The sequence below is a fragment of the Halyomorpha halys genome, unplaced genomic scaffold (genome assembly GCF_000696795.3).
Source record: "Halyomorpha halys isolate HHAL.00 unplaced genomic scaffold, Hhal_1.1 Scaffold802.1, whole genome shotgun sequence".
Taxonomy (NCBI): Eukaryota; Metazoa; Arthropoda; class Insecta; order Hemiptera; family Pentatomidae; genus Halyomorpha; species Halyomorpha halys.
In genome coordinates, this window is record NW_027106006.1 from 159,879 (window position 1) to 177,381 (window position 17,503).

Sequence of the window (17,503 nt, forward strand, 5' to 3'; positions counted from 1 at the left end):
TTATTATAACTATATATAACTTATACTCACCTGTGAGTTTAGGCCGGTGACGATCATCCCTGAGTACAGCAACATAAATGTCTTCCTTACGACCTCTAGCTAGGGCTCCTTCAGGAATAGTCAAAGATATACCAGAGTCAGGAAGGCTGAGCCGCCCTCCATTCGTACCCATGCTCCTCCATGCTAGGCAGTCAGGGTCCAGCCCTCTAACAGGGATGTCTTTGCAATCATAAGCAGAGTCTGTGTTGGAAGGAGCTGCAATATATGAATTATATGTGACTAAAAACTTAATTTTATAAGAAAATTGAAAATGCTGTAAATTTTAAGTTTTTATTATTATTATTTATTTATTGATATTTACAACTGTATTTACAAAAAATATATCTAGTAAATTTGGAGTAAGATCATAATGGTATGATACAGGCAAGTAGAGAAATACCCATTGGTAGCACTCATTTTAAACTATAATAACAAAAAACAAAACAATAAAACTATTTTATTAGTTTATTTTATATATAAATAAGCAGAGTCCCAGCGAAGAAGTCCTATCTTTTTAAGTTTGTTGACGTAAGAAACAGTTGTATATATCCACATTTTTCTGTCTTCTCCAGTTGTCACCTACCTAGATCGAACCAAATATTCTTTGGAGAATCTATGACTCATTTATGGGGATTTCATTCTCCTTGCCCTTCTTTAGAGTCCACGTCTTCGAAAAATAAATGGGAACAGGTCTTGCAGAGTAATATTTTCATTCTTTTTGTCATAATCTGGCGGATAACGAAGCCTAAAATAAGCTCACATAAGGTCAATAAAAGATTTTTTAAGCTAACAAACTACTGCATCGAAGTATAATTTAAATCCACTAGTTTGGTGAACATAATTTTACCGGTTTGGATGCCAGAATCTGTAACATCCTTCTCAAGGGCTAAGTTAAAATGCTATTTAATGCAAGCCAATGCGTTTCGATGCCTATGCCCTTTGTTACAGAATTCATGGGAAAGCTCTGTTTGAAGAAAGATTTAACATCACCCATTGACAACTTTACTAACCTAATAAACTTAGGCTAATGAAGCCGAAAATCTGGCCAGATCTTGATTTACCTTTCCGAAAATCTGTTTGATATTTTTCAATTTCTCAGTCAGAAAATGGGAAAATGACTTAAGTAAATCAAAACTGACTTCGTTCAAATTTTAAAGTTGTTTATTTATGTACGTAAATAAACCATAATTATATTTTATAATTTTAAGTTCACACCTTGCCGAGATATTAAAAAAAAAACTAGGTGTTTGCCATATTATTAATATTTTTTGAATCAGTGAGAAATATTAATCATAGAGCATTTATCGCTAATATTTTTACAGAATGAGATTTAATAAGGAGAAACTTCACATGTATATAAAATATAAAACGATTCATGCTTGCTGTATTTTATAAGTTGGTTCCTTTGTCAGACCAATTTAAATTAAAAGTAATGTTATTAATGGATAGCTCTGACCCGCAGTTTCCCATTGTTAAATTGGGTTTATGCATCCCTGGTTCGTATACATGATGATTATATTACCATAGTGCATCTGATTATATAAATAATATCCGAAATGTACATGAAAAACCCAAATAAAAAAACTGTCTTTACAAAAAGCGTTTTCTGTTATAAGACTATGTTTGAAATTCAATTATATATTAATTTTTTTTTACTTATATTTTTTAAAAATAGAAAACTGTTACAAACAAGAACACGTACGTCAATGTATACATAAATGCCGGTACTGGCTTAAGGGATATACAGGCATAACCCATCTAAGGCCGGTAATGAATATAACACTTACAAGAACATGAGAAGGTAGCCAGGCTATGCGAGCTGGAGTGGTTGCCCCTGGGACTAGCGGGCCGGCTCTCGCCTGAGTGCGTGGAAGTCGAAGTCGAAGGTGAAGCTCCGGAGTTGAGGTGTGGTACATCGTAGTGATGCTCCGAGCAGGATCTAGGCAGCCCGTACTTGTCTGCGGCGTCCGAGTAGGGGTACTCGTAGCAGGCGGGAACTGGAATCACTACGGTACGTGTCAGGTCGGGCTCTTGTCCAGGATGGAGGTTCTTCTTGTCGTCGTCGGGGTAGTACTCGGCCTGGTACTCTGTAAAAAGAATAAGGAATAACTTTTGGCTCAACGTATATGTAACAAGGGCGGGCAATTTCGAAACAGGATTTTGATTCTCTAAAAATCAGTTACTACTTTTTAAATTACAGATTATATAGTTTTGATCATTGAATTAAAATAATTGATATGTTTAAATCTATAAATTGTATAAATCAATCGGTTAAAATTATTACATGATATGAAATCCACTTTAGAAGGTACCTTAAACCCTGATTAAGGATTGATTCAGAAAAACATGAATAGATTGTTATGTGGCAGGGTACACCTTAGGCGCCTATGTCAAAATTGTTTTTGAGAAAATTGATCACAACTGGGATACTGCATTTATTTTACATTACTTCATTATACTGCTATGTCGTAATAGTAGCACGTAGTCTGTCTTTTGAGTTAGTCACTGTGAATTTGCTTGCCTTTCCCAGTACACCTAAATCTACAATTTCCAATAGAAAACTTTTTTTATGGACTCTGATAGTAAATTAGATTTTAAGACGAATTCATATAGACGACTTTTTGATCCGACGGTATCGGCAAATGGTAGGGAAACTTGAATAAGACTAAAAAATCATTTCAGAATTCAATTTCCCGTAAGAATTTGTCGTGATAACTGAGGGATTTGTTTATTGAGAAGCCATTTTAGTATCCTCAGCCGGTAAAAAATTCAGATTATGATAATGGATACTTACAGGAAATTGAATTGAACAAAACAATTTTGTTTTTTTAATTTTCTACAGAGTTTGAAAGGATATTGTTAAAGATCATAAAAATTATCCGCAGTTCTTGGCGATTTTCGCCTTTAAGAAGCGTCGGATCAAAAAAGAATAAGTCCGATATGAATTCGTCTCAAAATTTGATTTATGATACACAGAAAATACAATTTGATTAATGCGACCATATGTTTTATATTTGAAAAGAATGGTGTAGCATTTTATAATTTTAAACATTTGTGATCACTTTAAACTTATTTAGAAAGATAACAAGTTCTAATTACATAACTGAAATAACAGTATTAGAGATGGGTTGAGAAATAATTAAATTTTATTTTATTATCATTATCAGGAAATAATGTGTAATCCGATGTAGCCCTAGTCCACAGGAGGGGTATATAAACCCTAAAACAATTAAGGTTTATCCCACTGAACAGTAATTAGGGATTACTGAGCCAACAGCCTCAGCAGTCTCCAACCCTACGCAACTAACTCTCCAACTCGGTTCTCAAAGTGAGAACGTTTTGTGAGAACTGAGAAAAGTTTCGTAGGGACAAATACAACAATTATCAGTATCTGACTGAAGTAATAGCTTTGTATCCTCATTAAAAATATTTATCAACATACTCAACTTAATTAGATGGAATTTCATATGATATTTATTAATCGCAGAAGAACATCAATTTGAACAAATTAACTTTTAAATAGAGTACGTATATAAGATAGATAAGAAATATTAAAATATTTTCAGAAGATAATTAACTTGATTTTGTTAGCAGGATTCATTGGTGTTGTTAAAATATGGAATATATTTTTCAGGATAGGAAATAGTATTTAAGTAATTTGGTATGTTTGCAATATATATTATTGTAGATTATGTATACTTTCTAGCTGTACACGTATTTAAAAAGTAGGGAAAAGCCTTATATTTTATTAACATGATCTGGAACGCTTTAAGAAATAATATAACTAAAGTATGATAACTTTTTTCTAGAAAAACGGTCTCCTATATCTCCCATGGTATCACTTTCATCTGACCAAACTACCTTTGCCACCTATTTCCATTTAAAACCAGTATACTTCCTGTTACCTCTTTAATATTTCCTCAATTTAATAACTATTTTACGGTATATGGGGATATCGAGGCATAACTAAAACAATTATTGTGGATTTCCTATCCAACCAGTTCGAATCGAATTAAAATAGATGCTTCTTATTTATAATCATACTATAAAACCTGCTGTATTAATATTGAAGAAATTAATTAGTTTTCTTTAGGAAATTATTATTATAAGTTTTTTTTTAAACTTGAAAACTACTTTATTATGATTTGTCTTTTTTTATTTTTTTATTATGAACTAATAATGTTTTTCTATTATTTTTACTTTAAGGCTGAAATACTCATTTACTATTTTTATATTATTATTTTAATGAAGATGCCCCATAATAAATATAGAATTTATTATTATTATACTTCTCCATCGTGTTCAAAGAGAATATTATGACTCAAAGACCGAAGAATTAAAAATTAAATGTTTGTGAAAACATTTATTATGTTGCAAATAATAAGACCCCTCGTGAAAAAAAATATAACTATATTCAACCTTAATATTTCGTAATGAATATAATTTATTAACATTAAGGCGGAATGAACTACAAGCCGTTTCATTTTTCTATTTATGAGAAATATAAAAATCTTATTTTAGCCTCACTCGGGGAAGTGTTGGGAGCGACATACGGTCGGAAGGGACGAGACACCGGGCAGAGCTTAAAGGGAGGATTAGGATAATTTTTACAAGTTTATTTACATAATGAGCTTAGCGAACAAAGGCGAAGGGATTAACATAATGGCCAATAGAAGACTGCGGGGTTGCTCAGGGGGTTAACGAAGTTTGCCCGAGGACTGGGGGCCCATGCAGGTCGCTAATTATTTCCCCGTGTAAATGGTGGTCATCTGAGGGGGAGTGGTAGTAATGATCTTCGCTCCATCACTACCTCACTACAGGGATTAGGGCATGTCTCAACCATATTTCTTCCTAAGAACAACTCTAGGGTAGTGCTGTTCCTGTCGGTAGTTAGCTAGCGAAAGTGGGTATATTTCTCAGTTAGAGGTTAGAATTCACAATGAAGAAATCGGAATGAATCGCAACACCTCATTCGAATTTTAAAAAATATATACATGTTTCGAGATATAAAAATGTATAAATGTATATATATTAAAAAAAAAAAAAATTCATAACTCTATTTAAGCTAAAAATACAAAAGTAAATCTGGAAAGAAATGATATGAAAGATTTCTGAAGAAACTATCCAATTGTGAACTGCCCTTAGCATTCAAATAAAAATTCTACTTTAGAAGTTCTCGAGATCATCTTTTTTCAGGTACCTTGGAAGATTATCAGGTACAGAAGAAAAAACAATCTTAGAACCTAGCAACCCCGTTAGGGAGATTATTATGGAAGGATTGATATCTGGTTCTGGCAATATCGGCTACATATGAAACATTAAGGTCTTTATAGATGGTTTAATTTCGGACAAAGTAAGGAGAATTGAGGATTTTGGATTGTGCATTGGATACAACAGGAATTCGAAGGTCTATTGGAACCCCCAATGAATTAACAATTTAATTTAATAATAACGTACAATAATTTAATAATGTTCTTTTGTTTAATATTTTTAACTTATTATTAACCAAATTTATTTATTTTGTTTTAATATATGTACAGTTCATTTATTTTTACATTCATTAAATTAAACGGCGTTAGTGTCATTATAAAGTTTTTTCAAAATATTTATACTAAATATTTTTTATAATCAATAGGGTCATCAAAAGTTTAAATATAGAATAAATAGCATTTCCTTTTTAGTTGTTATATTGAAAGCTAAAATTGCAGGGCAGATTTTATTTAATTTATTCTTCAAATTATAAGATGTAGTCAGATTTACAATAGGTGTGAAAGGACAAATATATACTAGTAACTATTTATTAATTATGTATTATTTAATAATAAAAATGATTCACATTATCGTAGATATGTAAGATAGAAGCTTAGGAATAATTTCACTCGTTGTTGAGTTTGTTACCATTTTACATCACTTACTTTAATTACTTCTGTAACATAATTTAATTCAATGCGTATCATATAATGAGAACTACAAAAATAAAAAATAAATATATATTCTCCTAAACAAGAGGTATATTAAAAAAATCGAGTTTGTATAAAAAGAAATCTTGCGAATACCTTGTTTTGGAATTGTACCACATACGCTCTGAAGGAATTACGAAATAGCTGATGGTATCACAGAAATACTTAAACGATAAAAAGAAGCATGGCATAAGCATCTTGATAAAGCTCAACGACTAAAGAAAAAAAATTAATAGAAAAGAAGGCAAGATGGTAAACATGGGTAGATAGATAGATAGAGAGAGGGAGAGAGAGAGAGAGAAAGAGAGTGTGAGTGAGAATGCAAGAGAGGGAAAGTGAACGATAAAGAGAAAATAATCCTGTAGCCGCGGCGGATAAAGGACTCTTAAGAAATCCACGACAGATAGAATAGAATTAAATTGCCTACCCTTTCCACTAACGGATCCCAACATCCCATATGGCATTTATCAGGTTCCAGAGCCCCAGGCCTTAATGGTTAATGGGATACCAACCTGTGGATTATGATCCTAATACTAAATAACTAGCGATTGCATCTACGAATACGTAAATAACTTGTTTGAGTTTCGATTCTAAAAATGCTGTGAATATGTATATTTTTTTTTCAAAAGACAAGAAGCAACTGCAGGGAATCTGACAAGGGGAGCGGAGTAATCCAATATGTAGCCATAATTGCGTTATTTTGTTCCTTTGAAAAAAAATCTCAGGTAGGCTTCGTCTTGTATTTATTCAGCCCTAGCTTCTTCCCTTCCTTTATTCTCGGATGTATACAAAATATATATTTTTGTAAAATTTCCAACATGAGTCTCATGTAATAAAATATATCATTCCAATACTCTCTTCTTTATACTGTGAAATATACAATCACATAATAAATGACTATTCGATTTCTAAGGTTTGTATTTTTTTTGGAAAGGTTAGTTCTGAAACGGTAAATAGTAGGTTGCTAAAACATGAAGAAGCGTTGTTATCTAAAATACTGATACTAAAGTCATGAAGATTTATCTATTACCGAGCAACAACACTGTTAAATGATGATTGGAATAGCCACAAAGGCGATTAAAGAGACCACTAAACTTCGGAAAGGAAATGAATTTTTCACCTGGACAGGAGGGAATTGGAAATATCCTTCTCAAGGACAGAGACAATAGACACTGTGATTAAGACAACGCGGCACAGATGCGGTTCTAGAACCCTCGGATTAGGTCTAACTGCGTCGCATCTGCGGGAGGACCCTTGCTACGGAGCAAAAACTACAGCGAACAATTTATCCGACCTGTCGGCGGGAACAGACCCGCACCAACAGTTGACACTAATTGACAAGCGTTGTCAGCGCGTGGCCAGCTGTTAATGCTTTGCGTCTTCTGGTGCCGGCAGTTATAATTAGAACTTGGGAGTTTTGGGGTCCTCCGCAATGTTTGCTAGCTATCCTTCAAGGAGTGGAACAAATAAAATTAAATTGTACTTGTCTGAGAGACATCTACTTCACTACTACGGATTACAAAATATAAAAGAAAAGTTGAATGTATGAAAAATTCTACTACAGTAATAGTTTAGACTGGTATTATAGGATTGCAAAGTGTTCAAGCATTGCAAAGAAACGCAAAATTGCATTTATTTCACTTACTTAGTAATTGTTTTAAATTGCACAAATTATATTTTATAAAATTATTATAAAAAAATAAAAATTACGTTACATACAATACAAAGAAAGAGCGATAAATCTAGTAGGATTGAAACAATAAACATTTACCAATTCAGGTATCCAGACATAAAACCACGAAACGAAAGTAACATATATAGCAGAACCCACAACAGCAGCATTAGAAAAATGTCTACATTTTAACCAATTTGTTTGGTGTTTTATAGTAATATGCTAGTCTTATGTTTTAAAACTGAACTAGAAAGAAATTTTTTAATTAAACCTGCTATACATGCCATCTAAATTAAAAATCTTTTAAAGTAAACCTCGTTTAATCGCGACAATAACTAATGAACTGACATGAAGTACCTCATTAAACTATGATTCTTTTTTATAATGTTTTTCAAAATTCAAAACTAAAACTATTTTAAAATAATGCGTTCAATCGGTGTAAACTTTTCAAATTTCAAGGGTTCCTAAAGGAACATAACGATATTTTGATTCAGCTCGGCAAGGTGCTGGGAGTTTTGTTTAGGCATACCAGGGTGCCACGAATTTTTTTTTTTAATTTTTCAAGACAGTGGATATTGCACAACCACGGCTCAATCGTACGTTAGGACTTACATTGTTAAAACCCTTAGACAATAAAAAAGGCGATTTTTCAACGGTGTTAAGTTGTTAAGGCCTAATGTAGAATCAAATTCTAAATACAATTACATCATTGTTCCTTTACGAACCCTTGAAATTCGAAAAGTTTATACCGATTGTACGCATTATTTTAAAATAGTTTTAGTTTTGAATTTTGAAAAACATTACAAAAAAGAATCATAGATACTTCATGTCAGTTCATTAGGTATTGTCGCGATTAAACGAGGTTTAATTAAAAGGGTTTGTAATTTAGATCCCAGCATCGGTGGCATATGTAGCAGGTTTAATTAAAAAAATTCTTTCTAGTTTAATTTTAAAATATAAGACTAGCATATTACTATAAAACACCAAATAACCTGAAAATCGTAATACTTGTGTGGTAATATCGTGTGGTTCCGAGGAACAGACTTAATGAATCATATTTAATGAGATGATTTTTTGAGTAAAAAAGATAAGGGGACATCAACTCAGATAACAATATTGAGATAAATAAGTTAAAAATTATTGAAATGAAGAACGAAGGAATTACTAAAATATTCCGTCGCAGTCGTTCAGAAATTCTGATTTGGTAACCAAAAGTCAAAACAATTATTTTGCAGTAGCATAAGAGGTCAATATCGAAAATAATAAACTAAACCTATGTTCAATGCGATGGATTGATTTTAATTGTAGTTATTTTTTTTTTGTAAAATGGTACCTAAATACAAAATATTTTTCTCTGTTTTCATGTCCGAGCCGTCCGAGATTTGGCTGTAAAAGAAAACAACGGTAATGATGCGTTCCGAGGATCATCATCAACTGAGCTGTAACTTTGGAGTCAAATCTAAAACAAAATCTGTCCTGTAGCTTCCAAGAAAGCCACGGACCGTATATGATGGAGGCATATATTTTTTGATTAATTTTTGGATATTAAGTGTATTGAAACGTAAAATCTCAAAATGTGAGCAGGTATTAATTTTTATTTCTTGACTGACAACAAAAGTTCATTATTGAAAATAATTAACCATGAAGAAACCGGCCAATACAGTTTATTTTATAAATATAGTTCAAATTGTTTTTCTTAAATTAGTCGTGAATAAAATAATGTCCAATAAGTATTTATTTTTTTATTTTATAATTAGACTTAAATTATATATTTAAATAACAAAATAATTTGTTATTTTACTTTATAAATATGGTAATAAAAAAAAAAAAAAATTAATGGCCCTCTATTCCTCCACGTCAACAAAAATGTACAGAAGAATTAATATTGTGCAAAATTAATCAGTTAAACGACAACTGAATAGATTCTGATGGCTATAGAACATATCACTTTTTGATAACGAATTTGGGGGTCTAGTACTATATTAATTTGTAATTATATTGTGTATCATTAAATTAATTCGTTATAAATGTATACAATATATAATAATTAAAGCTTATTATATTACAGGTTTGAAGGGTTGTAAAATGAATTTAGTTTATACTTATACAACTTTTATAGTCCTTTAAAAAGAATACAAAGCGAAGTTAACATAAATCGAATAAAATGTTATAAAAAACTCCAATAATGTGTTTATAAGTTCAGAGAGTTATGATTAAGATTTGTAATATTTCTTTAAGATTATTTCCTTCGTTTTATTAAATTCAATACAGATTATATTTTAACAATAACGAGGGAATTAATCAAATAACTCCAAAGACAAAGGTGCATATCCAAAGCAGGAATATGAACAATTATTTAAACAAATGAGTGATTAAGTTTCCAGGCGAACTAACCCAGAGTCAGGCGTAGGTCTTCTGGTGGGAATTGTTTGTAGCTCCCTGCTTTGTACCTTAGTTGGCTTCTGGGGTTTAGGTACGCCTCGCGGTTCAAAGCCCTTCTACTCCCCGCCGGAAGTACATATATAATACATTATCGAAGTTATGTATTCTAACTTGCTTCTGAGTGCTAACGTCATATGTATTCCGGAAATTCGATCTAGTACACGAGCTGTAGACATATCACATTAAAAGTAAATTATGAATTTTTAGGTTCACAAACAAACCGAACCCTAAACATAAAAAAAAACTTTATTAAATGCAATCGAATTGTTTTTCGAATCAGTAAGGGTATTTTATCGTTTAAATGAACTTTCAGAAATAAAATAAAAGAGGTTATTGGGTGTTTTTTAGCAATCAGGGTTAATAGCAGTAATTTAAAAAAGAGAGCCTTTCTCATTAGTCATCAAGATTCTTATCTATTGCTAAATTTCTTTGTAATGCAAATAATATATAATATAATATGTCATATATATATACATATATACTTTCACTTTTTGAATAAATAAATCATTTTAATGATATAGGTTCTACTGAATGAGTTTCATTAAAATAATTAGATGTTGGGAATTAAAGTCCTCTTTCTTATTTAAGTTTCTTTATTTATTATATCAATAACGACGTTTCGGGGCTTTCAGGTATCTAAATAAATATATATTCTAATATCACATTTTCTATTCTCCTTATTAGTCATAAAATATTAACAATAATCATATTGTTGTCAGTTATATATTTATATATTACATTGCCCATGAAATTTTTTCACATAACTTGAAATTTCGAATTGCAAGAATTCGTTTGAGTTTTGAAGGAAAACTTGAAAAATGGAATCTAAAATAACAAATTAAGTGATTTTATAAAAGATAGTTGTTAAAATTTTTATAGTTTTTGAAAAGAAAGTATACATTAACTAATCTATTGTATTTCAGCAGGTATATGGTAACTGTTGTAAGTACTAACTATATTTCTGATATGATTTTACTGATTTCCAAGATTGAAATAATTAAAAATAAATAGTAACAATGACTGGGTTGCAGTTTGATTTTTTTTTTATGGAATTTCGTAAATTAAAAGAATATTTGCAAAAGAAAAGGTTTATTCGAAACTACAACTTCCTGTATCACTTAAAACTTCAGTAATTAAATAAGCAGTTGAAAGCTAAAGTGGTAAGTGTTCTCATCACACATCATTATTATAACTGAGTATGGCAACTGTAACTTCATTTGCTTTGAAATAGTAAGATATGCTTGATGACTTGATAGACCTTTCCAGAAGTTGTTGAATACCTCAAAACTCCAGTTTTGACTTACATCACTTTTCCATTCAACGGCACAAACATTAATATTTATTCATATAAACATTTAAATTTAGATTAAATAGTTTCCAATTCCTATTTACAATTACCAAAAGGTAGCACTTAAACATATATTCTGTTTTATTATTTTTCTCAAAGCTAATATCTATATAATTAATTAAACTTTTGATGAAAGTAGAACTCTCTCATAAGAAGTCTTAGGTTCTAGATGTTATACAGCAAAAGAAACGTGTCAGAGAAGTACTTCCTTTAATATCTATATCGCAAAGAGGAGAAAAAAACTTATGCTTTAATCCTAAGCCAGTGAAGGGGCGGTCTCATTTAGGGAGGCAGGGTGTGTCCCCTTCCAAGTGGCTGGTGGGGGTGAGCCCCTAATTGCCGTGCCCACTTGTCTCAGGTACCCACTTTTTATTCCTCCTTAACAAGCGCCTTCTACGGGAGACTAAATAGATCCGTACTCTTGTGCAGCTAAGTGCTCTCAGGAGCACTCCGGTGCAATTAGATGCGTTTAGTGCATTGTGCACTGTCTCGTCTGAAGTCTTCACTTCCGTCCGTGACATCAGTCTCGAATAACGAGATGTAGAATTCAAGGAACACTCCAGATAGAGAAAAGATATATATTTTGTGTTTTATAATAATCACGAAGCATTTTTAACATGCTCCCAGTCCTATAACCTAATGGGGTGATGCTATAGCAGGTTGGGGTGAGGGTCTCAAAGTGTCCGATTTGGAACAGTTTGGGTTCAATTCCTACCAGAGACAGTTAATATTTATTTTTCAGCGGTCCCGATATATGAATCTTGACACTCTTACTATGGTTAGTAGGAGGCGGTAACTTTTTAGGTTAACCAAGCGGTAGGTGACGGTCGGATCGGCAAAAAGGATCACATGCTCTTCTTACCCCTCAAACATTACCAATACCAGTACCAGTGACCAAATGCTCCATTTATATCCTGAATCTCTGCCACTTTATTGCTCTAGCTCAGCTACCACTATCTTTTTGTGACGCGGTTGGTGAAGAGGCGCTTGGACGCCTCTTATAGTATTGCTTTTCTCTCTACTAGAGGAGAGGGGGGACTTGGTTCAAAGTTTCCCAGCATTTATGTGTTGCATATTTTACAAATGAATGAACGTTTCGATGATAAATTACAATTTTAGTTATTTTTTCTATTCTATTTATTTTTATTTTTTGCCATTCATTAATTTATCTAATTCTCCAAAAAATACGGATTAATTATATTCCTTTATCACTATTATGATTAGTCTAAACTGAGAGAGTTCTATCTGTCTTTAAACCTCCCTGACTTTTTAACTGTCGAATGGTGAATCTTTTGAATCAAACCCAATGATTTTGTTTAGCTTTTTCTTCATTTTTTTTCTTTCGACGTAATTTTGAAAATTAATAACAATAACTGTATATCTGTAATCTACGATAGTATCTGGATAATCTGAACCATTATTATAATTTTTTTTTATAACAAAATTGCTCATAAGTTTTTTTGGAAATTTTATTATAACGTTATTTATCAAATTTTTTTATTTCATTAATATTGTATTGCACTTAGGTTTAACCCTAGACAATAAAAAAAAAAGATTTTATAACCTTACCCACAGGTTAAATAATGAAGATTAAAAAAATAAAAAAGACTTTTATTGGTAAATTTTTGTTTATCATTTATTCATTGCTAAAGATAAACAATAAAATAAAATCTTCAACGCCGTTTTAGAAATATAAAGGAATAGAAGCTTGCGTTCATTGTCTAATTATAATGACCTCCCATACAGGAAAATCAAATTATATAGTATGTCTAATAACGATGTGATGTTCAACATGCAATAGCATAATTATCGCTTGATTACAAGTTTCCTTGCATATACTTCGACGCTTGCTGTATCTCCAGCTAAGAGCACGCAGATACTAGTTAAATTTCTAATATATTTGGATATGTTCTCCGCAATCTATCTCTGGAATTTCAAATAGACGTATTCATATCGGGACATTTTTTATCCTGCATATTCTGAAGGCGTAAAACGTCAAAAACTGAAAACATTTTAAATGGTGTGAAAAATAGAAAGAATAAAGCATAGAATAAAATCGTTTTAAAATAAAATTTTCTAAAAGAATTCATCATCGTCATTTGAATTTTCTCAATTTAGTGAAAATACTAAAGTGGCTCTCATGACGATGAAGCCACAATTAAGAAATATCTCAATTATGATGAAGAATTATTATACAATATTGGATTCTAAAACGATTTTTTATTTTATTAATAGTAATTTTATTTAAAGTAATTAAATTACAAAATTAATTTAATTACGTTTTTTCTAGAGTAGTATGTCTAATGATATTTTTCGAAGCTATAAATTACTTTTAGCAAATAAATATTTGCTATAAATATACTTTTTTAATTTGTTCCACTTGACTAGAATTCGATAAAAGTCCTTTGTTGGAAAACGATGGATATTTAAATCTGAATTTGTTTACAGAAGGCTCTAGGATTAGGGAATCTCCTATGTGGACCTTGGGTACATTTTTAAAAACGCAGTTTAAATTGTTAATCCAACTTCTTATGTTACAGTTGAATAAATAAGCTGTGGCATGTGTATTGTAATGTCAATTTTTTACTACTAAAATAAATATAGCTATGTATATGTTGAGCCACAGGCAGTTACATGAGTGTATATCTTCATAGATATCTTCTAACGAGACAATAACAGCTAATTATTTGCCTAAATCACCGCGACCCCTCCTCAGTAAATGAAACGGAAAATGGATATCAAACGGGAAATGAGCTGTATAATCCCTCACCGAGAAAAACTGATGAAAATTGGAGGAGTCCTGATGAGGCTGGCTAATACAGCTCACAGCTTAATTTTTTATTTCTGCTCGTTTGTCAACTGCGGTCTCCCCCTCTCTTAATAACGCCCATATTTTCTTTCTTCTTCTTCGTCTTCTCCTTCTTTTTCTTTTTGCCAGTTTTTTTTTCCTTTCTCGAAGAGGGGCGTTGGTAATTTGAGGTCGGGGGACTTCTCGCAACGTATTTATATATACCATTACTTTCATAATATCTTAATGCGAGTCATTTAAGATTGATTTTTATCTCCAATACAAATATTTATGAAAAAATAAATCATCTAAAATATTTAAATAATTATAACAATTAAGAAAATATTGAGTAGCATAGTTTCGTCACTAAGGTTGCATTTTCCTAAATTTTTTTTTAGTAAACAAAAAGTCAAAAATGTAATTTAATGGTTAAATTAATGCCTAAGAATTACAGAGTGGGGAGGGGGGGAGAGGGAAGTTAAGGTCCCCAATCGGCATTTTCGATAGCCTAATTCGAACACAATTCCCTTAAAAAATAATCTACTTCAATTAGGGAGAGTTTTAGATGTATATAAAACATTAAATCCTAACAATATTTTGGCAGAACAAATTATAACGGAAATTTACTCTCAACTGTATGGCATTGTTCTACCTTGGAAACAACCGCACATGCTGAATTTTATTTAATTTCATCCAATGGCCCGGTCCAATGGTCCCGGGTGCCTAAATTTAGTAGGACAAAATATGTACTTATATATCAAACATCTCCAGAAGTCCCAAAACTTCAGAGGGTCCATTATGATACGGATACAAAATTTCCCACCCACAGTTGATCTTTGACATTGTCTAATCTCCAAATTATTTTCGGGAAAAATATGACCAAAGGAAATACATCAATAGATCAAATATACAAATATGTTTTACTCTTCTAGGATTCAAAAAGGCATTTTTAAACGCCTTCGAAAGAAAATTATTTGATACTTATTCAGAGTCCTGAAGTGGAACTAATTTATTATTAAATTTTTAATTTTTTTTTTATAGTTTGCATAATGTATTTTCTATAGTGAAGAAATAAATTCACTGTATTTAACCTATGATTTGATATAAATAGTATAAAAATAATTGTAACTAGGTACGGCAGACCCACCTGTTGATTTGGCACTAAACCCTATTCTAATTATTTTTCTTCATACGCTCTTTAAACAAAAATATATTATAAGTATTTTTTTTCCTTTAGGAATTTCTATTAATTTCATTTTAATGATTATTTCTTATTTTAATCTTACTATTAGGTATTTTTATATTCATTTATGTTTAAATCTTGTTAGGTAATTTATATCAACTGATAGGTTGGCATAATTACCTAACTAAACTTGAATGACATATTAGAAAGTAAATTTATAAAATAATAAAATCGAATCCATATTTTTTAATTTATGTTTAATTTCTTAATTTTTTTTAAGATGGCCACGGGACCATCTAACATAAATTAATGTTTGAAGTACCACTATTGGGTGGTTCCTTCCCAAGATTTTCAAGAGTTTGAAACATTCATCCAATTTACTTGTTGTATTTTTTTTTGTACAGTTGTAAATTACAATAAATTTGTTAAATTGAAAAAAAAAATTATTCAAGTTTCTCGCAATCTTGAATTGTGCAGAAAAGGTATTTCTTTACAAATTTTTTTGATTACTCAAATAGTATTATTTTTTCATTAGAGAGTCTTTTTAAGTACTAGGAAAAGTTTATTTTACGATTTCTACATGTTACAGTTGAGTTTAATATAGGTAGGATTTAAGAAACAATGATTTTCTGCTGTTGATATAGAATTGATAGAATATAGAGTTAGAAGGTCATTACAGTCTAGTTGAGAGAAAATTCGATACTGCTAGGACCTATTCGTGATACTATTTCCCTCGGCGATTGCAACTGCTCAGGAAACTCTTGGATATTAAGTCCGTGTTTATCTGGAATATTCGGCACTAGCCAGGCAGTCGGAACTGGGAACGAGATAAGAACGGGTTGCGGGTTCTAGGGCCCGATATCTGGAATTGATCTGGAGCCAGATTAGGGCTGGTTTCGGCGATCCTCGGTCTATCAGCGTCTAAGGGAAAACAATAAAACGGCCGAGGAAAGAGCAAATGAAATGGTATTGGAGGAATCCATTTCCAAATGTTATTCTTATCGATCCTCAAGTCTGCAGATGGCAGAGGTGGAGCCATAACTGAGGATGTAATTTAAAATTAAGATTTTGAGTAGGGGAGATGATTTTATGCGAGAATTTTGACAATTCTTAAAATTTGTACAAAACCCTCAATTTTTTATTTATTAAATGAATGTTTTTGTTTCACTTACTGCATAAAAGATTTTTTCATATCTTTCTAGAGTACTCAGGAGTTAATACTGGCAGAAATAAAACTATCTTTTAGAAATTGGTTTATAATTTGAACCAAATGCAGAACGAATAAACATAAATAACTATTAAAAGCAGTTGATGAAATATAAAGCGAGATATTGTCGCATTTACTACTTGTATTTGAGTACCGAAACCCAAAAGTGTCCAACAACATGAAGCTTAAAGGGATGAGTGAAAAAATTGCAATGCCTATAAACATTACCGGAACCCTTCAGGCCCCACCCAGGCTCTATCAAGTGGGGACCCTTAATTGAGGGAAACGATAGAGCGTGGTCTCGAACAAATACCCTCATTGTACAATGAGTTGCACAATAGTTCAAGAAACATTACTTCATTACAAACAACTGAACCCTAAGGCTCTTCATGGGTTGTTGTGGTGCAAATTTTAATTATTATTCATAAAAAAATTATAATTGGTCATTTCGTTGATATTTTACTTGACGTGTTTCACTTTACAGTGTTTTTAGTCCTGAATCCTGAAAGCAAAAATTTGATTTGTACGTTTTAAGTTGAAAATAAATGAACGAATTCAATATACCGATTCCTGTATGAATTGAACAAAGGTGACACATGTACGCAAATACTCAAGACTGGAAAAGTTGATGAAATCCTGATTTTGAAAGTAGCAGACTTATAAATATTATTATTAACTTGATTTTACTTCGTAACTTTATCATAAATAATTATGTAATCACCAGTCTGTAATGAACCAACAAAAATCTTTCAACCACGTTTATTTTAGGATTCCTATAAAAAGTCTTAAATATTTTTCAAGTTGAAAAATTTCTTCGACAAAATTAGCTCTCATGATAAAAATATTTTTATCTACAGATAAACA

General features: G+C 31.3%; 1 protein-coding gene across 3 annotated transcripts in view; it reads right to left on the minus strand.

Moving 5' to 3' along the window:
* Positions 1–17,503, minus strand: part of unc-5 — a 544,094-nt gene that overhangs the window by 6,916 nt on the left and 519,675 nt on the right. For all 3 annotated transcript variants that reach the window (XM_014429463.3, XM_014429462.3, XM_014429461.3), the window contains 2 exons: positions 1,827–2,126; positions 31–255 (listed from right to left, as the gene is read on the minus strand). In XM_014429463.3, coding sequence (XP_014284949.1) covers positions 31–255; positions 1,827–2,126 — 525 coding nt within the window. The remainder of the gene's footprint in view (positions 1–30; positions 256–1,826; positions 2,127–17,503) is intronic.